Source organism: Pseudochaenichthys georgianus, chromosome 15 (assembly GCF_902827115.2).
Source record: "Pseudochaenichthys georgianus chromosome 15, fPseGeo1.2, whole genome shotgun sequence".
Taxonomy (NCBI): domain Eukaryota; kingdom Metazoa; phylum Chordata; class Actinopteri; order Perciformes; family Channichthyidae; genus Pseudochaenichthys; species Pseudochaenichthys georgianus.
In genome coordinates this window covers 37,225,700-37,247,017 of record NC_047517.1, presented here as the reverse complement: position 1 = coordinate 37,247,017, position 21,318 = coordinate 37,225,700, and the positions used below count along the sequence as shown (strand labels likewise).

The 21,318-nt window shown below is 40.2% G+C and overlaps 2 protein-coding genes across 2 annotated transcripts in view; both read left to right on the top strand.

Annotated features, from left to right (window-relative positions):
- Nucleotides 1-17,066, top strand: part of LOC117459268 (1-phosphatidylinositol 4,5-bisphosphate phosphodiesterase beta-1-like) — a 45,669-nt gene extending 28,603 nt beyond the window's left edge. Inside the window, exons 20-32 of the mRNA XM_034099998.2 lie at nucleotides 2,710-2,877; nucleotides 3,030-3,129; nucleotides 3,364-3,468; nucleotides 4,326-4,438; nucleotides 5,646-5,796; nucleotides 5,915-5,968; nucleotides 7,035-7,212; nucleotides 8,821-8,947; nucleotides 9,843-9,919; nucleotides 10,166-10,255; nucleotides 10,525-10,582; nucleotides 11,016-11,102; nucleotides 14,539-17,066. Of these exons, the coding sequence (XP_033955889.1) occupies nucleotides 2,710-2,877; nucleotides 3,030-3,129; nucleotides 3,364-3,468; nucleotides 4,326-4,438; nucleotides 5,646-5,796; nucleotides 5,915-5,968; nucleotides 7,035-7,212; nucleotides 8,821-8,947; nucleotides 9,843-9,919; nucleotides 10,166-10,255; nucleotides 10,525-10,582; nucleotides 11,016-11,102; nucleotides 14,539-14,691 (1,461 nt within the window). The 3' untranslated portion in view covers nucleotides 14,692-17,066. The remainder of the gene's footprint in view (nucleotides 1-2,709; nucleotides 2,878-3,029; nucleotides 3,130-3,363; nucleotides 3,469-4,325; nucleotides 4,439-5,645; nucleotides 5,797-5,914; nucleotides 5,969-7,034; nucleotides 7,213-8,820; nucleotides 8,948-9,842; nucleotides 9,920-10,165; nucleotides 10,256-10,524; nucleotides 10,583-11,015; nucleotides 11,103-14,538) is intronic.
- crls1 (cardiolipin synthase 1) overlaps nucleotides 1-21,318 on the top strand; it is a 404,081-nt gene that overhangs the window by 57,073 nt on the left and 325,690 nt on the right. The gene's annotated exons all lie outside the window — the stretch shown is intronic.

Below are 21,318 nucleotides of genomic sequence, written 5' to 3'. Positions count from 1 at the left end.
ATGTAAGAAGTAGAAAGTACAGGTATTAGTGTTCAACATGTAAGAAGTAGAAAGTACAGGTATTTGAGTTCAACATGTAAGAAGTAGAAAGTACAGGTATTTGAGTTCAACATGTAAGAAGTAGAAAGTACAGGTATTAGTGTTCAACATGTAAGAAGTAGAAAGTACAGGTATTTGAGTTCAACATGTAAGAAGTAGAAAGTACAGGTATTAGTGTTCAAAGTGTAAGAAGTAGAAAGTACAGGTATTTGAGTTCAACATGTAAGAAGTAGAAAGTACAGGTATTTGAGTTCAACATGTAAGAAGTAGAAAGTACAGGTATTTGAGTTCAACATGTAAGAAGTAGAAAGTACAGGTATTAGTGTTCAACATGTAAGAAGTAGAAAGTACAGGTATTTGAGTTCAACATGTGAGAAGTAGAAAGTACAGGTATTAGTGTTCAACATGTAAGAAGTAGAAAGTACAGGTATTTGAGTTCAACATGTAAGAAGTAGAAAGTACAGGTATTAGTGTTCAAAGTGTAAGAAGTAGAAAGTACAGGTATTTGAGTTCAACATGTAAGAAGTAGAAAGTACAGGTATTAGTGTTCAACATGTAAGAAGTAGAAAGTACAGGTATTTGAGTTCAACATGTAAGAAGTAGAAAGTACAGGTATTAGTGTTCAACATGTAAGAAGTAGAAAGTACAGGTATTAGTGTTCAACATGTAAGAAGTAGAAAGTACAGGTATTTGAGTTCAACATGTAAGAAGTAGAAAGTACAGGTATTAGTGTTCAAAATGTAAGAAGTAGAAAGTACAGGTATTTGAGTTCAACATGTAAGAAGTAGAAAGTACAGGTATTAGTGTTCAAAGTGTAAGAAGTAGAAAGTACAGGTATTTGAGTTCAACATGTAAGAAGTAGAAAGTACAGGTATTAGTGTTCAACATGTAAGAAGTAGAAAGTACAGGTATTTGAGTTCAACATGTAAGAAGTAGAAAGTACAGGTATTTGAGTTCAACATGTGAGAAGTAGAAAGTACAGGTATTTGAGTTCAACATGTAAGAAGTAGAAAGTACAGGTATTTGAGTTCAACATGTAAGAAGTAGAAAGTACAGGTATTAGTGTTCAACATGTAAGAAGTAGAAAGTACAGGTATTTGAGTTCAACATGTGAGAAGTAGAAAGTACAGGTATTAGTGTTCAACATGTAAGAAGTAGAAAGTACAGGTATTTGAGTTCAACATGTAAGAAGTAGAAAGTACAGGTATTAGTGTTCAAAGTGTAAGAAGTAGAAAGTACAGGTATTAGTGTTCAACATGTAAGAAGTAGAAAGTACAGGTATTTGAGTTCAACATGTAAGAAGTAGAAAGTACAGGTATTAGTGTTCAACATGTAAGAAGTAGAAAGTACAGGTATTTGAGTTCAACATGTGAGAAGTAGAAAGTACAGGTATTAGTGTTCAACATGTAAGAAGTAGAAAGTACAGGTATTTGAGTTCAACATGTAAGAAGTAGAAAGTACAGGTATTTGAGTTCAACATGTAAGAAGTAGAAAGTACAGGTATTTGAGTTCAACATGTAAGAAGTAGAAAGTACAGGTATTTGAGTTCAACATGTGAGAAGTAGAAAGTACAGGTATTAGTGTTCAACATGTAAGAAGTAGAAAGTACAGGTATTTGAGTTCAACATGTAAGAAGTAGAAAGTACAGGTATTAGTGTTCAAAGTGTAAGAAGTAGAAAGTACAGGTATTTGAGTTCAACATGTAAGAAGTAGAAAGTACAGGTATTAGTGTTCAAAATTTAAGAAGTAGAAAGTACAGGTATTTGAGTTCAACATGTAAGAAGTAGAAAGTACAGGTATTTGGGTTCAAAATGTAAGAAGTCAAAGTAAAAAGTCGACAGAAAAAAAAGTCGTGGAGTAAAGTACTGATACCAAAACAATTTACTTAAGGACAGTAACAAAGTATTTGTACTCCACTCTGCATTTCAGAGAGTATGAAGTGGGTCATTTGAGGTATTTATCTAAACCCAAGCCCTAGCTTGGAGAAATACACAGTGATGGCTGCACAGAAACTGATCAATGCACTTGTGAGGACAGGAAGCAGCAAAACACCCTGAAGGAAAAGCCAACATTAATGTAGGGTTATGAACGGTGTTACATCCATAAATGCTCTCGCCAAAGCCACCTGACTCCTTTGCCAAAACTAGTAGTTAGTATAGGTTGGTTGCTAGTTTGTGTTCCTGTGTGACTTTGGTTTGGATTCACCAAAGTCACGTAACTAGCCAATCAAGGTAGAGTTAAAGCAGAAACTCCCATTATCTGCACGTTAAAATGACTGGTTTTGTCAATGGAATCGGTTGTGGCAATAAGTGCTGCAGTTCCTCATTGGAAACTTAGACTTTAGAGTTTTAAAAAAACTTGTTAGAAACCGCCATTTTTGGATTCAGCAGCGGTAAATCTACTTTTGGGCTTCTAACGAAAATATCTAGACTCATGTGAGGGTTTTTAGTCCGACTCATTCCTGCACCTCTCAATTACATGTAAAGTGTAGTTATTGAAACGTCTCTGTGTGTGTGTGTGTGTGTGTGTGTGTGTGTGTGTGTGTGTGTGTGTGTGTGTGTGTGTGTGTGTGTGTGTGTGTGTGTGTGTGTGTGTGTGTGTGTGTGTGTGTGTGTGTGTGTGTGTGTGTGTGTGTGTGTGTGTGTGTGTGTGTGTGTGTGAGTGATCCAGGTGATTTCAGGACAGTTTCTCACTGAGAAGCGCGTGGGTGTGTATGTGGAGGCGGACATGTTCGGTCTTCCTGCAGACACCAGGAGGAAAGCCCTGAAAACTAAAACCTCTCAGAACAACAACGCCGTCAACCCGGTGTGGGACGAGGAGCCCATCGTCTTCAAAAAGGTGAGACTCAACAGAAACCAACCTGAGCTGTAACTCTGACTCGTCTGCTGACAACTCGTCCTCCTACTTCCTGTTGAACAAGCTTCTGATTAGTGTAGCTAGCTCCAGATGCTAACAGCCGTAACCAGCGTGAGGATGCTCTGACTCTGCAGGTGATTCTTCCCACTCTGGCCTCGCTGAGGATCGCTGCTTTTGAGGAAGGAGGAAAGTTTATTGGTCATCGGATCATTCCAGTGTCTGCCATCAGACCAGGTAGTTATTCATGAACTTCCTCTCTGTCTGTTGTGAGACTGTAATGGGTCAGTGTGTGATATTAAGAGGAATCTATTAGCAGAAATGTAATATTATCATGCTAATTTTCATTGCTATGTTTCCTTGTAATTTGTTCTTCATACTTCTCATTCTTTCTTGCCTGATTCTTTCAGTATCACTAACCCAACACATCAGACTCTTTGGCTTCAGACAGTTGGTTGATTTTTCTTTCAGGTTATCGTTACATCAGCTTGAGGAACGAGAAGAATCAGTCTCTGGTTCTGCCGGCTGTGTTTGTCTACATCGAAGTCAAAGACTACGTCCCAGACACCTTTGCAGGTAAAACATCAAAGAAAGTAAATACTGTTCTGCAGAAAAACAACTATTCCGACATATTTTCACAAAAAACGAGTTTTAAAATCAAGAACTTTGCTGAATTTCCTGCAAGTTTTTCCTGTTTTTTTTCTGACCAGTCTACATTTTTCCTATAATAATAATAAACAATCCATTTAAATTTGTTGATTTTATTCAGTTTTATTTACATTATTTGTATTATAATATACAACTAGAATAATGTTGAGTAGAAGTACAAAGCAGCAGAAAATGAAAATACAAGTACCTCAATATTGTGTGTATTTAATTCTCATATAAATGGACTTTAATTTTACACTAAGGCAAGGCAAGGCAAGGCAAGGCAAAAACTGATCGTAAACCCTGGCTACGATGGATATCCCAAATATCCTACTTTCGAGCAGTCCCTCTCATAAATGTCATGGAGAAATTAATTCCGTTTAAATTTAAAACATTAAAATAAAAAATACATGGATAAAAGTTACAGTGCAGTCCAAGATATGAATAGTTCAATTAAAAGCAGCGACAAAAAGAAAAGTCTTCAGCCTGGATTTAAAAGTAGTCAGAGTTGCAGCGGACCTGCAGGTTTCTGGGAGTCTGTTCCAGATATTTGGAGCATAATAACTGAACGCTGCTTCTCCATGTTCAGTTCTGACTCTGGGGACAGAAAGCTGACTTCATACTCAGTCTTTGAGTTGCAATCTACACAAAGAACATGTTTCTGCACTTCAACAACATTTAGAAGTAACTTAAATATGACCACGTCCATGAGACAGACCCTATAAAGTACACGCAGCTCTGTATTCATCTAGGTTTTTTAATCTTTATCTGCATTTCCTGTCCAGATGTGATCGAGGCTCTGTCCAACCCGATCCGGTACGTGAACCTTCTGGAGCAGCGGTCCAAACAGCTGGCCGCGCTGACGCTGGAGGACGGAGAGGAGGACTCGCACACCGAGGTGAGGCTCTGCTGGTTTTTATAGTTATAGGACGCATCTTGCCATAAATACATTCAAAGGTTTTATTGTCATATAAGTTACAGCGTCTATATACATGTCAATAGAATATAGACCACTGAGACAAATGTAACATTTGTGATATTGGGCTATATAAATAAACATTGATTGATTGATTGATTGATTGATTGATTGATTGATTGATTGATTGATTGATTGATTGATTGATTGATTGATTGATTGATTGATTGATTGAATATGGGATATGTACAAGAACAGAATATGAAATGAAATCCTGTAAATTAAGACACAATTAGATACGGTTTATTGCGGTGATAACTATGTATATGAATTAAATATTGAGATTTATCAAAGTGAACTACTTGAATTCTTACACTTCTTCCCAATAATGATGTAAAATAAAAATGTAGAGACGGAAAGGAAAATAGAAAGGGAATAAACTTGGATGTTTTCTTTTGAAGTAGTCTGAAGGAAGACAACAAATTGTCAAGAGCATAATAAAAGGTTGTTTAAGCCTTGGGTGTCTCCCTTCAGATAATCATTAAAGAATGCTCAAATTCTTGTTATATTGGACGCGTCTTTCCATAAATGTTGAGATTTATCAAAGTGAACTGCTTAGACTTTTTCCCAAATATGATGTAAAATACAAATCTAGAGAAAGGAAAAGGGAAAAAACCCAGATTTAGTTTGTAGTATTCTGAAAGAAGACATGATATGGAAACTCGCACAATTGTCAAGAGCATAGTAAAAGGTTGTTTAAGCCTTGGGTGCAGGGGCGCACCCCAACTGCTTGGGGCCCCGGACCAGAAGGGGGCCCCCAAAGAAGGTAGATTAAGAAGGTCCGCAGCAACGACAACATGACACACCCTTTAATGTACTGCAACGACATGTCGGGAAACCCCCTCAAGGCGGCCCCATGCATAGCGCGCCGTAAAATGCTGCTTCTTATCTTAAGTTTCGTTGCCTTGCTCCGCTCTGGGGGGGGGCACTGCTGGTGATGAAAGCTGGTTCGAGGGGCCCCCAGTGCATGTTTGCCTCGGGCCCCCACAGACTCTAGAATCGCCACTGCTTGGGAGTCTCCCCTTAAAAAATACTTAAGATAATCATTAAAGAAAATTCTAATTCTTGTTTTACTTAATACTGAACTTGTTTTTTTTTGCTATTATTTATTCTTGTTGTGTTTATTCAGGATGAGGCAGATACTTGTGCAGAGCGTAAGGCTGATCTGAAACCAGCTCCTCAGGAGAACGGGTTAAGCCCCACCCCCGGCCATGCAGGCCACACCCCCATCACCACCACGCCCAAAGCCTCCGCAGCCAATCAGCAAGCAGCTACGACAGGTACAGCCTCCAGAGCCACACAGTCACAGAGTGCTCAAAGTACATGTGCTAATATTCATACGTTTAGCTGTTCATTTCACCTTTGATTGATGTTTTTCACGTCTTCTCTGCGTTTTAGAAGCAGCCAAACCAGCAGCAAAGAGTGAAGATCTGGTTGTAAGTGTTTTGATAGGTGAGTGTTCACATGTTGCTCTCAACAGACCTTTTTTTTATCATCATTGACCAAAAAAGTATTATTAATGATATGATGAAACTCATACAAGCTTTAACCCTCCTATTGTCTTCGTCCCCCCCCCCCCTTACTTTGGTATTCGCGGTCAAATTTACAAAAACCATTGATCATCACCACATTTCTTTTCACACCCTTTCAAACTGTAGATATTGTATCAAACTACTGGTATACATGAACAACTGCAGTGAATATACAAAGAATAGACACTGAACATGTGTGTGTGTGTGTGTGTGTGTGTGTGTGTGTGTGTGTGTGTGTGTGTGTGTGTGTGTGTGTGTGTGTGTGTGTGTGTGTGTGTGTGTGTGTGTGTGTGTGTGTGTGTGTGTGTGTGTGTGTGTGTGTGTGTGTGTGTGTGTGTGGTGTGTGTGTGTGTGTGTGTGTGTGTGTGTGTGTGTGTGTGTGTGTGTGTGTTCTAGCATTACTATACTTGTGGGGACCTAAATCTGTTTACATAGTCACGTGTGGGGACTGGCTTCCCTTATGGGGACAAAATGGAGGTCCCAATGAGGGGGATCATTAATTTTAATTAAACTCAATGAAAGTGTTGATCAGCAATTGTATATGTTCAAATGTCTGCTGTGAAGGATATCATGAAGCCTGAATGCAATCGAATGTAAAACTAAAAAGTAATGATTGATGAAAGTAGTAAATCGGTCAGATTTGACCCGAAGACAACAGGAGGGTTTTAAAAGAACTGACGGAGAATAGAAACACTCGACATGTATGTAGTAACGCGTGTGTTGTTTGCATTGTATCGTTCTCTTTTATCCTTTTGCCTCATCTACTTGTCTTTCATCCTTTCTTTATAACTAATGCTGTTGATGTATTGTGCTTTTAAAAAGGTGTCCATTATCATCTGGACAACAGCTGGACATTAGCAATGTTGGCTCAAGCTGCCCCATGTACTGTTGTTTGTGACGGTTGATAAACGGGGACCGTCCACGACACTATGAACAAATAAACTAAACGAGAGAGAGTTCATTCAAAATGTCCACATCTGCCCCAGATGTGCCGGTGTGCTCCATGGAGGCTCTGCAGCAGGCGAAGGTCTACCAGAAGGAGCAGCGGCGGCAGTTCAAGGAGCTGAAGGAGCTGGTGAGGAGGCACCAGAAGAAAACCTCCGAGCTGCTCCGAGAAATCAACAACAAGTTCAAGAAGACGGTCCGGCAGTGCAGCAAGAGCAGGTAGTGACCCTCTTCTTCATGTCTCTTCTACATCAACATGTGTCCCCTCTTCTTCATGTCTCTTCTACATCAACATGTGTCCCCTCTTCTTCATGTCTCTTCTACATCAACATGTGTCCCCTCTTCTTCATGTCTCTTCTACATCAACATGTGTCCCCTCTTCTTCATGTCTCTTCTACATCAACATGTGTCCCCTCTTCTCCATGTCTCTTCTACATCAACATGTGTCCCCTCTTCTTCATGTCTCTTCTACATCAACATGTGTCCCCTCTTCTCCATGTCTCTTCTACATCAACATGTGTCCCCTTTTCTTCATGTCTCTTCTACATCAGCATGTGTCCCCTCTTCTTCATGTCTCTTCTACATCAACATGTGTCCCCTTTTCTTCATGTCTCTTCTACATCAACATGTGTCCCCTCTTCTTCATGTCTCTTCTACATCAACATGTGTCCCCTCTTCTTCATGTCTCTTCTACATCAACATGTGTCCCCTCTTCTTCATGTCTCTTCTACATCAACATGTGTCCCCTCTTCTTCATGTCTCTTCTACATCAACATGTGTCCCCTCTTCTTCATGTCTCTTCTACATCAACATGTGTCCCCTCTTCTTCATGTCTCTTCTACATCAACATGTGTCCCCTCTTCTTCATGTCTCTTCTACATCAACATGTGTCCCCTCTTCTTCATGTCTCTTCTACATCAACATGTGTCCCCTCTTCTTCATGTCTCTTCTACATCAACATGCGTCCCCTCTTCTTCATGTCTCTTCTACATCAACATGTGTCCCCTCTTCTTCATGTCTCTTCTACATCAACATGTGTCCCCTCTTCTTCATGTCTCTTCTTCATCAACATGTGTCCCCTCTTCTCCGTGTCTCTTCTACATCAACATGTGTCCCCTCTGTGGAAAGAGACTCTGAAAGTTTCAGGAACAAAGATTCTCTCTCTTTTTGATCCATTTCTATAAAAACCTGTCTGAAAATGAGCTGTTCAGATTTTGGCCACTTTGTGATGTCATAACGATGTGTTGTCTTGTGTAGCCATTAGCCAATCAGCAACCAAGGTAACCCCCCCCCCCCCCCCCCCCCTTATCACCTGAATCTCCTCTAGAGCTCCATTGAGTTCTTTGTAACCAAATGTCTCTCAGAGGGGCGTGGGGGAGGGGCTCCTTGTTTTCATCTAAAGTAACAGACAGAGAATCAGCACTTTGGAAACAGGGCTGAAACAGAGGGGATTATGGGTAATGCTGCAATGATCTGTTTGGTGTTTCAGCCAATCAGAGACAGGCTCTGTATATATCTGAGACCTGTGATATATTGATGAGAAAGAGTGTAATAGGGGACCTTTCAGTCAACTGCACTTAAGTTGCTTTGGATAAGGCGGGAGGCTGTGGCGCAGTGGAATAGTGCGTTGGTGTTAGGATTAGGGGGTCACAGGTTCAAACCCCACTGCAGTCAGCATGTCGTTGTGTCCCTGAGACACTTCACCCCAAATGGCTCCTGTGGGGATTGCCCACAAGTGTTGTTGAAAGTGTTGTGTCAAATCGAAAAGGGATTTGTAAAATGGCTGCTGTAGTTCTTATTTACTCGTTTGGTGTATCTGCTCCTCAGGGGTTCGGAGGTGGAGAAGGACGAGCGCCTGCAGCAGCTGAGAGACGAGCAGCAGCAGCAGCTCCTGGCTCTGAGGCAGGAGCAGTACTACAGCCAGAAGTACCTGCAGAGAGAACACATCAAAATGGTAACCACAAGTAGTGTAACAAAAACAACTGGACCACCCTAACCTGAGCTACCTTTCTGCTGCAGGCAGATAGTTCAAATTATAAAAACAACATTTAAATTCTGTAAAATGAGGTTGTGCAGTTATTTTATAATGCAAGAAAAGACACCTCAAGTAAATAAAGTAAACGAAACTTCCATTATGAACGTTTTTTCCATAAGAACTTTTCTGAAATATTCTTAATGTGTAAATACTGTGTTAAATACAAACAGAAATATGAACATAATGCCACATGTTTTGCATTAAATTGACATATTAGAGTCTTTACTGAGCGGACTTTCTATTTCTCTTTGCATACTTTGCAAGGTTGTTGTTACAAGTTGCCTGAAAGCTTATTTTAAATATGCAAAGTAAGGGATAATGTGCTGCGACGCGGTCATTATGGGGAAAAGAACACCGACAGGAGCCCGACGCGAAGTGGAGGGATCTAGATCGGCATGCAGTTTGCTTTTCGGCCCGACTGTATACAGTTAAATCGACCAGACTTCTTTCTGAAGATGTGAGCGTCCTTAACAACGGTCAATAAGTCCTTGACAGCGGTCTGTCTGTTCGGTATTAACAACGTGTCACGTGTTCTGAATTGACCAATCAGAATCGAGTATTCAACTAAGCCATGTAATAATTAGGCTTAATGTAATGCTAACTTAATGGGGAATTTTAAGATAAATCTTCAGACAAAGTAAAAAAATGAAAGTGCTTTCTTTACACGGCATGTCTTCCTTTAGACGTGTGACCCAGACGTAAACAAGTCGAACCCCAATGCTCAGCTTCTGTAGAGTGTAGTTCTACGTTGATCAGACCATGTGCTGCTTTATCCCAGTTTGGTTTAAACATGGATGAAATGTGCTTCCTGCAGCTGAACGAGAGGCTGAGCAGTCTGGCTGAGGAGAGTCACAACACGCAGATGAAGAAACTCAAAGACATCTGCGACAAGTGAGTCTCAAACACGAGATTTAAACAAAGATACAAAGAATAGCTTTTGGTGAAAGTCGATGCCTTTACTTTTGTACGTTTGTATTCCACTGGCGCTCCTTCGTGGGGTCAGCCAGTGAGATTCTTCTGCACCTTTCAGGATCACTGCCCTCTGCAGATATGGAACCCCAAATTGAACATTTTCAAACAAGTGACTTTGTGACTGATCTCTCCCGCTGAGCTCTCGTGTTCTCTCTGCTGCCGTAGGGAGAAGAAAGAGTTGAAGAGACAGATGGATCGAAGGAGAACGGAGAAGATCAACCAAGCGAAGACCAAAGAGAAACATCTGGCAGAAGAGTACGATCCATACATACACACACACACACACACACACACACACATACATACACACACACACATACACACACACACACACACACACACACAAAGACATACACACACACACACAGAAACACACACACACAGAAACACACACACACAGAAACACACACACACAGAAACATACACACACACACACACACACACACACACACACACACACACACACACAACTTTAGTGTATCTCATAAAGATGTTTATGTGAAACTCTGACTGTGTGTTCCCAGGGAGAAGACTGAGATCAATAAGTCCTACGTCAATGAAGTCGTCCAGAACATAAAACGGGTGAGCGGAGGATAAAACATTTATTTTATGGGTTTTCTCTACAGTCTGAAAGCTCTCTCGACGATCAGGAAAAGTGTTGCAGGAATGAGTCCTAAAACCCAGAAATTGGTCAGCATTTTAGCACTTCCTGTTCCCTCGTCTGGAAGTCAACGGGTTTTCGAAAGTGTTAGAAGCCTAAAACAAGGTCTGTGGTTAACACAACCTGAAGAGATTTCATTTTGTATTCTACGACATATCTGGTTAATTTAAAAACATGTGTCATAAACGTGTGTTGCCTATTTTCTGCAGTAACCAAACGGCCAATGGAAAAAGCCCATTGCGTTCTGTGGAAGGAACCTGGGAGATGCCTTCAGGGTCCACTACAGAAATAGGAAATCACTGCACCCCTCTATATAACGCTTCATAAAACTCTCTGCATGGTTTCTGTCTCCAGCTGGAGGAGACTCAGACGAAGCGCCACGATCAGCTGGTGGAGCAGCACACGGAGCTCCTGCAGGAGATACAGGACCTGAAACCAAAGGTAGAAAGAAGACACACACAAGAACAAAAAAGAGCATTACAACAATGCAAAAAGAAAAGTAATACATAAAACAATGGGCCGCAGCATAGTTCAGCTGGTAGAGCTTCAGCCTATGGGTTTGAATCCTAAATACTAGATACCTACATCCCAAATGTCTTCTTCTTTAGAAGTAAAAGTTTCTACTTCTTACATGTTGAACTCAAATACCTGTACTTTCTACTTCTTACATGTTGAACACAAATACCTGTACTTTCTACTTCTTACATGTTGAACTCAAATACCTGTACTTTCTACTTCTTACATGTTGAACACAAATACCTGTACTTTCTACTTCTTACATGTTGAACTCAAATACCTGTACTTTCTACTTCTTACATGTTGAACACAAATACCTGTACTTTCTACTTCTTACATGTTGAACTCAAATACCTGTACTTTCTACTGCTTACATTTTGAACACAAATACCTGTACTTTCTACTTCTCACATGTTGAACCCAAATACCTGTACTTTCTACTTCTTACATGTTGAACTCAAATACCTGTACTTTCTACTTCTCACATGTTGAACCCAAATACCTGTCAGTGTTTCCCACAGATCTGAAATATACTTGGGGGGGTGGTGGTAGCGGGGGGGGGGGGGGTTGAGGTGACGTGCAACAACATTAACATTTCTGTTGGTCGCTTGTTAGCAGACCCTTCACGCGATGGCAGAGCGAACAGTTACAGGCAGGGCCCATAATGATAGCCCTATAGTTTAAATCTACTACCCACACATGAACATATGGAAATGGGTTACTATTTAAAAAAATAAATGTATTTATAAATGTATTTAGGAACCTATACATGTGATTTTTAGTGGGGGTCAACCTCAAGTCCTCTAGGGGGTCCAGGGGCATGCCCCCCCCGGTAAGATTTTATTTTTTATTTTGGAGTTAAATGCATCAATCTGGTGCATTTTGAGGAGGAAATAAAGAGACTAGATCTATGGAAACACCTATATTAAACAGAACTGTATACATTTCAATAATCATAAAATCATGGCCATAACCAATAACATACCATTTCCAATATGAAAAAAACACTGAAAACTTGTTTATTAATTTATTTTTGGTTCATTTATAGTTATAGTTGTCATTTATCTGTGCTCCTGAATCAGCCTCTCCTGTCTCCCTCCTCTCCCCCTGCTCCTCTTTGAGGCAGCAGCAAAGACTAGTTTTCTCTCAACAAGTTTTAAAAGTGTATCTTACCTTTTTTCACCTAGTTAACTCTTTATTTATTTATTCATGCATTTTTTACTAATCACATTACATTTCATTTAGCTGACGCTTTTATCCAAAGCGACTTATTAATGACCGATTACAGGGACATTCTCCCTGGAGTAACTAAGGGCTAAGTGCCTTGCTCAAGGGCACACTAGTGGTGGTGTTCCTGGCAGGATTTGAACTCACAGCCTTCCGATCTTCAGCCCCCCTCACTATCCATTAGACCAGGGGTTCCCAACCTTTTTTCCCCAAGAGCCCCCCCAAATGAAAATTATACATTTCTTTCTTTTTATGCCTTTAATACTAACTTGAATTTTTATTAAAATTAATTAATCAATTGTTTTTTATATTTTATTGTAATGTAGAGACAAGGCTTTAGTGACAATCATGTATTGCCTTACAGGTTGGGAACCACTGCATTAGACCAATCACTACCCTCTCAAATGGAAATATGTGTTTACATAAATGGTGACCACACCATTTGAGACCCACTGAGAACTTGGACTAAGTTAACTATCTAAACACTCAGAGAGTCCTTTACCTCACCTGAGCTGAGGTTATCCCGAGCTTGAATGACACACAGAGACCAATCAAGGGCTTTGATTTATGATCTGTATGACAGTGGCCATGTCGGCAGGCCACATCATGTGGACAGCCAGTCACCCTGTGTGAGGCAGGCCACTTAACAGGCCAGAAGGAGGCGAGATCAGAGCAAGAGAGCGAGGGATCATTGTCCACAAATTAATCGATCGCAGATGGCGTCGTGGTCACGGACGAATAAAAGAAAAATTATAAAAAAAAAAAATTATTAAAAAAAAACAAAACTAAATGGGTCGCGAAATATACTTGGGCGGCCGTTAATATACCTGGGCGGCCCGCTCAAGTATAGTCTATGTGTGGGAAACCCTGCCTGTACTTTCTACTTCTTACATGTTGAACACAAATACCTGTACTTTCTACTTCTTACATGTTGAACACAAATACCTGTACTTTCTACTTCTCACATGTTGAACACAAATACCTGTACTTTCTACTTCTTACATGTTGAACACAAATACCTGTACTTTCTACTTCTTACATGTTGAACTCAAATACCTGTACTTTCTACTTCTTACATGTTGAACACAAATACCTGTACTTTCTACTTCTTACATGTTGAACTCAAATACCTGTACTTTCTACTTCTTACATGTTGAACTCAAATACCTGTACTTTCTACTTCTCACATGTTGAACACAAATACCTGTACTTTCTACTTCTTACATGTTGAACTCAAATACCTGTACTTTCTACTTCTTACGTGTTGAACCCAAATACCTGTACTTTCTACTTCTTACATGTTGAACTCAAATACCTGTACTTTCTACTTCTTACATGTTGAACCCAAATACCTGTACTTTCTACTTCTCACATGTTGAACCCAAATACCTGTACTTTCTACTTCTCTCATGTTGAACCCAAATACCTGTACTTTCTACTTCTCACATGTTGAACCCAAATACCTGTACTTTCTACTTCTCTCATGTTGAACCCAAATACCTGTACTTTCTACTTCTTACATGTTGAACTCAAATACCTGTACTTTCTACTTCTAACATGTTGAACACAAATACCTGTACTTTCTACTTCTTACATGTTGAACCCAAATACCTGTACTTTCTACTTCTTACATGTTGAACCCAAATACCTGTACTTTCTACTTCTTACATGTTGAACACAAATACCTGTACTTTCTACTTCTTACATGTTGAACACAAATACCTGTACTTTCTACTTCTTACATGTTGAACCCAAATACCTGTACTTTCTACTTCTTACATGTTGAACCCAAATACCTGTACTTTCTACTTCTTACATGTTGAACACAAATACCTGTACTTTCTACTTCTTACATGTTGAACCCAAATACCTGTACTTTCTATTAATATAAAGGGAGGTCAGGTACTCTTTAAAGCAGCTGCTAGCTATGGGTGCTTTTTACTGAAGTACATTTCAAAGCCTCTTTACTTTTACTTGAGTAAAGAAGTTTAGTCAGTACTTCTACTTTCACCAGAGTATTGTTAAACATGAGTATCTGTACTTGTACTTGAGTAAAGGATGTGTGTACTCTGGCCATCTCTGGTAATACATTAGATTAACCTCCCACCCTCTTCCTCACGTTGTGCTTCTGCAGCTGCAGGGCTCGGTGGAGGCTGAGTTCCAGGAGAAGTTTCAGTGTTTGCCCGGAGAGATCGAAGACTTCCTGCAGGACAGGAAATCGGAGGTCCGGAGTCACAGCAAGTCCCGCCCCTCCACTCCTCACGAGGGTCTGTCGGAGGATGACTGAGGGGGGGAAGAAGTGCAAAAGGATGGAAATACCAGGAAGTGGGAGGGGAAGACTGTAACTCTACTTTCTAATGGAAGAGCGCTTTAGTGATTTATTTTCTACTTCCATTCGAGCATGCACTTTCAGCGTTTATCAGAACTGCTTTCGTTTTCTTTTGTTATTTTGACGGACAACCTTATAACCCAACAGTTTGTGCTGCATGACATCCATCTATCTCTCTATCACTCTATCTCTCGATATATCTCTCTCTCCATCTATCTCTCTATCCATCCATCTATCTCTCTATCTATCTATCTCTCTATCTATCCATCTATCCATCTATCTCTCTCTCCATCTCTCTCTCCATCTATCTCTCTCTCCATCCATCCATCTATCCATCTATCCATATCTATCTCTCTATCTCTCTCTCCATCCATCCATCTATCCATCTATCCATATCTATCTATCTATCTATCTATCTATCTATCTCTCTATCTATCTCTATCCATCTATCCATATCTATCTCTCTCTCTATCCATCTATTCATATCTATCTATCTATCTCTCTATCTATCTCTCTATCTCTCTCTCTCCATCTATCTATCTATCTCTCTCTCCATCTATCTATCTATCAATCTCTCTATCTATCTCTCTATCTCTCTATCCATCCATCTATCCATCTATCTATCTATCTATCTATCTCTCTCCATCTATCTACATAGAGAAGAGATTGAAACACACCCACCACTTCTTTTCTGTTTACTATTTTAAAACGATAACCTACAATATTAAATAAAGTAATTTGCTATCACACACACACACACACACACACACACACACACACAGGTTTATTGTGCATACTGTACACTTCTCATTGGAATATAGACACACAATGCAGTATTGGGCTCATGTTACATCAATGCATCTCATTTCATGTAATATTTCAAAAGACAATCAGCTTTGTTTCCCTCTGTATCTTGAATGAATGATTAGTTTAGAAGCTGACAGTCATCTGTAGAAGAAGCCCAGATGCAGAATACGTTGAAACTCATGTTTTCTAATGGTTTTGAGAAATCATCTGATCAGCAGATAATAACGAAACAGGCTCAGTAAATATATCTGTATGTATGCGATAGACTGGAAACTTTATTGCATCTTGATTTATGAGTAATGTATCTCCAAGTTAAGATATCATAGCATGACTGTTAGACAAAGACATTTATGGAGGTAATAATATGAACGGAGAGAAGCAGGATTTTGGAGTAAGTGGAACATTCTCGTTGATTTATTTGAAATAATAATCTGAGCAGTAGCAGCATCAGGTCAGGATTTACGGACAGCTGGAAGAGCCTCAAAGTCGGCTGCATGATTCTACGGTTATTTATTTATTGTTATCATCTCAATTAAGAATAGAGAACATGTACAACTTAACTGTTGGAAGAAGAAGAAGAAAACTCTTTTTTTTGGTCTTTTGTTTGCAATTTATTTCAGAGTGCAAAGTCTTTTTGTAAAATAATGTCAAATGGATTTGGCTCGTCACATTGTGTACAGTGATCTTCCAGAACGCATTCTCCATGTGTTGTTGTGTTCTGGACTAAAGCTGCCGTGTTCAACATCCTTTCTGCATCTACTCAGATTGAGATACACTGAACTTTATACTGACATTTTGAAGCCAATATCTTAGACTTTAATGTCAGTACTTCGGTATTCTCTTAACACGTTAACCCTCCTGATGTCTTCGGGATGTACTGCTTTCATCAATCGTAACTTTTTTGCTTTACATTCGATTGCATTCAGGCTTCATGACATCCTCCACAGCAGACATTTGAACATGTAAAATTGCTGATCACCACTTTCATTGAAGTGTGGATGATTTAGTCAACTTTGTAACACCATGGTGTTCCCGCTCAAACATGGCCGCCATAAAGAAAAGGAATTAGTAACCATCCGGATCAGATAAAACACACACACACACACACTCTAGATGTGTCCCCCCCCTTATGTACCCCTCCCCCCACATGGATCACACCTAGCACACGCAATACATGTTCAGTGTCTATTCTTTGTATATTTACTGCAGTTCTTCATGTGTACCAGTACTCTGATACAATATGTACAGTTTGAAAGGGTGTGAAAAGAAATGTGGTGATGATGAATGTTTTTGTGTTAATGTAATAGCAGTTAAAACAGGACCGGTCACATTTGACCGCGAACACCAAAGTAAGGGGGGACGAAGACAACAGGAGGGTTAGATGATCTGCTAGAGACATCTCCATCAAAACACCTTGTTGAACGCAGCTCGCTTTAGTGATTAAACTGAGCATGCTTTACCGTCTTCTCCGAATTGTTTGTTGAATGATATTTTAAGAGTTGGAAATTAAAAATGTTTGAACTAAACATGAATTGTTCAATGTCTAACACAAGAGAGGAGAGAGGAGGTAATTACTGTTGTCAAACATCAGGAGCCCTTTCTGATGACGAAGACGAGCCACGGGGAGGAACGTGGAGGAGGTGACGAGCTGAGAGGCGTCTTTAGACTATTTAATGGCTTTGTTCAATGTTTATTTGTTGCTTATTGTCCGGGCTAAACCACAACCGATATTTTTATTGTTTTAGTTTTTTCTTCTGCATTTCTTTGTTATATCTAGGGAGGCATTGTATGCACGTGGAGGAGGGCTTTCAACGCTAAGAGAGGGTCTTTCGTCATTATTATGGTTTCAACTAATCAAATCCTATCAACATTTTCCTTTTTGTAAAAACGAATGGAGCTCGTCACAATTTCACGAGTATTCACGAGTATTCTCACACAGCTGCCGTCCCACAATAATCCCAGCAGATGTCAGCAATGATCCGTAAATATTAAACATGTCTTTATTGTAAATTGTTCGGAAAAATGTCTCCATGTAAACTGAGACGGTGAGTTTCCTGAAAGGCAAACAAACATTTATAAACCAATAAACCTGTGTGACCAGAAACCAGTAGAGGTCAGTGACTTCGGACGAGACCGGGGCATTCCCAGTAGCTTCCAACAGATGGCATTTTTATTTATAAAAACAGTTAATAACATTTTTGAAAGAAGAAGAAAATCTTTACTTTTAATTTTGTTGTGCAAAAGGTATTTGGTTCGGGCAGCACCTCACCACTGCTATAGAGAAACGTACTTGCACACTTTTATAATGTACAAAGAATCAAATGTTAATATTTGTTTACTAGTAGATATTTGTATTATGGAGTATGGTATATTTAATATTGTGCATTCTTTAAATACCCCATAGATACCCTCAGTAGATTTCCCCTCCAGTGAGATGGCATTTATATATATTGGTGTTGTCATCATTGTTAAGGATCCACACCTGTTGAAGACGAAAGAAAATACTTTATTCTTTGTTTAATGCAAATGTTAGATATAGGCCTTTGTTTTGGGTAAAGTCTATTTACGATTGTCATAATTTTGCACCACGCAGTTGCACTCCCCTATCTTCCCCAGCAGATGTCAGCAATGATCCCCGGATGTCCTTCCTCTCTCTCCGTAGAAAAAGAGCTGCAGCCCCTCAGCATCAGCACCCCAGCAGACACACATCTCCTCTTCCTCCTCCTCTTCCTCCTCCACCACAGCTCTGCTCCTCTTCTCCACTGCGGAACATCGGCCTGATCTCCTCCAGCTTCTCCTCCAGAGGCAGACCCAGACATGGACAACTCCGGAAAAGAGAAGGAGGCCATGCAGCTGATAGCTGAGGCCGACAAGAAGGTCAAAGCGTCCGGATCCTTCCTCGGGGGGATGTTCGGGTAATCTTGTCTCTGTTTACCTCCCTCTGTCATTTTGGATTCGTGCACACAGGGCCTCTCAACGCCAGTCAAATGCTGCTGCTTATCCCAACATCTCGCGGGCTTTAATAATATAATATCCTTATAATAATGGTGATGCGTCTCTGCAGAGGCCAGATGTAACCCTGCATTGTTCTTATTCATGTATATAATTTAGTCTTGGCATGATTTATCTTCCTCTGTGTGACATTGCAAGATTTTGCTGTCATGGTTCGTCAGCTGTATCCCCAAAAAGATATGAGCTGTCCTCGCGGGTAATGTGGCTCGCGCTTCGTGGAGAATGTAAATGTGGCACATCGATGATGCGGCGGGGGGGAGCGTCGAGCGTGAGGCCGCGGAAGAGGTGCGGGGAAGCGGGGAGAGCAGCGCAGAGGCCGGTGTGCGGGGAACCATCGGGGGTGCGGGGGATGTGTGTGTGTGCGTGTGTGCGTGTGTGCGTGTGAGCGGATGGGGGGCCTTCATGTGTGGGAGGGGCGTATGTTTACATGTTAAATGGAAACACTGTTATATAAATGTGATGATATGATATGTATTTATTGATTGGTTGATTGATAAATGTATCGATTGGTCCTTTCCAACAGGGATAACGGCTGCATTATTGATTTGAGGAAGCTGAAGGATCTATATATCCTACCTCATAATGATGTTGAGTAGTACAATTTTATATTTTCTACATTTATGTTCACGTCAAAATAGATATAACGATATAACAATTAACAGAAAATGAATTTACGACTATTTTGTCAATCAATAAAACATCTAAGTCTTTCATAAAACCAATGAAATGTGAAGATGTTACATTGGGAAATGTTTTACCTTTATTGGACTGTGTCAAAGCAAACTGTTAGTAAATAAAATAACCAACAGATTGATCAATTGTTAGCTTTAGCCATCATTTATTTTATTCATCCATAAAATCAGGGTGACTACGGTGTTATAGACCAACTCAAACATCAGAAATCTAAATAACTAGATTACAATTGTATAGAATATAGATGACTGATTATATCGATTTGTTCTGACGTCACAGTCGGCCTCAATTTCGATCCGATTCAAATGTAGATGAATGGTGGCACATGAAAGATGTATCGATCATTTCAGTCTGCATGATGACATAACATCCTTAATCAGAATCAATGCACTTTGATGTATACTTACATCCTTATTAATAACCACAAGAAAACAACTAAAGCCTCGGGCAGCAACACAGCTTTAACGCAATGAAGTATGTTAGTTGGAATTGTAATAAGGTGTCTGTTTTTAGCGAGTATCCTCAACAATGGGTCCCATCTGTTCTCACTACATGCGTGGAGGATGTTTCTAATGAGCCTCCGTCCTGACGAGAGGAAGCAGACTTGGATGTATTGCTTTTGACAGGTTGTGAAGGTCATATAGAAACAAAGCCAACCTAACTGTAACCCTTTAAAAGAACATCATGGAAGACTTCAGCCTCCTTCAATCTACTTCTGCACACAGAGACATTAACTTTATTGATTCAATAATGGTGTGTGTGTGTGTGTGTGTGTGTGTGTGTGTGTGTGTGTGTACGTCACATCTAACATAACTCTATTATGGCAAATGCGCAGTAATCGCTTTAAAACGTGTAACCCGGCTCTGTTTCTAGTTGTGCTCCGGTTGTGTGTCCCTCGTCAAAGACTTGCTCGAGGTCCATACTATATCACATGATCAAATATACATGAGGCAGGAATCAGATGCATGCTAAGAGACCGTTTAAGTCTTTCTGTTCTTACTGTATGAGAACACATAAAGCATGCTTCAGAGGAGGAACAGATTTCTCTCAGCTGCAGGGTGAACGTTTCCTCTGCTGACCTCTGCAGTGATGTCACCCAAGTGAAATAACAACGTCATAGTTACGCCTCATACACAGTGTTACATATATATATCTGAGTTTGCATCATTTAACAGGCAAACAACTGTATTAAATAAGAAAATAAATTGTTGATTTTAATTGACTGTGTGTGTGTGTGTGTGTGTGTGTGTGTGTGTGTGTGTGTGTGTGTGTGTGTGTGTGTGTGTGTGTGTGTGTGTGTGTGTGTGTGTGTGTGTGTGTGTGTGTGTGTGTGTGTGTGTGTGTGTTATAGGGGGAACCATAAGGTGGAGGATGCCTGTGAAATCTACGCCAGAGCAGCCAACATGTTTAAGATGGCAAAGAACTGGAGTGGTAGGTCACACACACACACACACACACACACACACACACACACACACACACACACACACACACACACACACACACACACACACACACACACACACACACACACATTAACCTCACTTATTCCCACTGCGCTCTGAGAGCATAAACAGATACATATGTGCTAAAATAAGCAAACACCTACACGTTCATCCAACAGGATATAATGATTCAGTTATAATACCACATACAGAAATATGATAATTAAACACACACACACAGACACACACACACACACACACACACACACACACACACACACACACACACACACACACACACACACTATGGATTATGTTATGGAACTTTAGGACAGTATGGTGATAAGATGTGACGTTTCATGGCTACAGGAATGAGTGTTTGCGCCAGATAGGGCAGATCTGCCAATAATAGCTCACGCTGTGCAGAATTTAGAGGCTTAGATGTGTGTTTTGATGATGTGATTTGTGTGTGTGTGTGGTGTGTGGGTGTGTGTGTGTGTGTGTGTGTGTGTGTGTGTGTGTGTGTGTGTGTGTGTGTGTGTGTGTGTGTGTGTGTGTGTGTGGTGTGTGTGCATTGTGTGTGTGTGTGCTGTGTGTGTGTGTGTGTGTGTGGTGTGTGTGTGTGTGT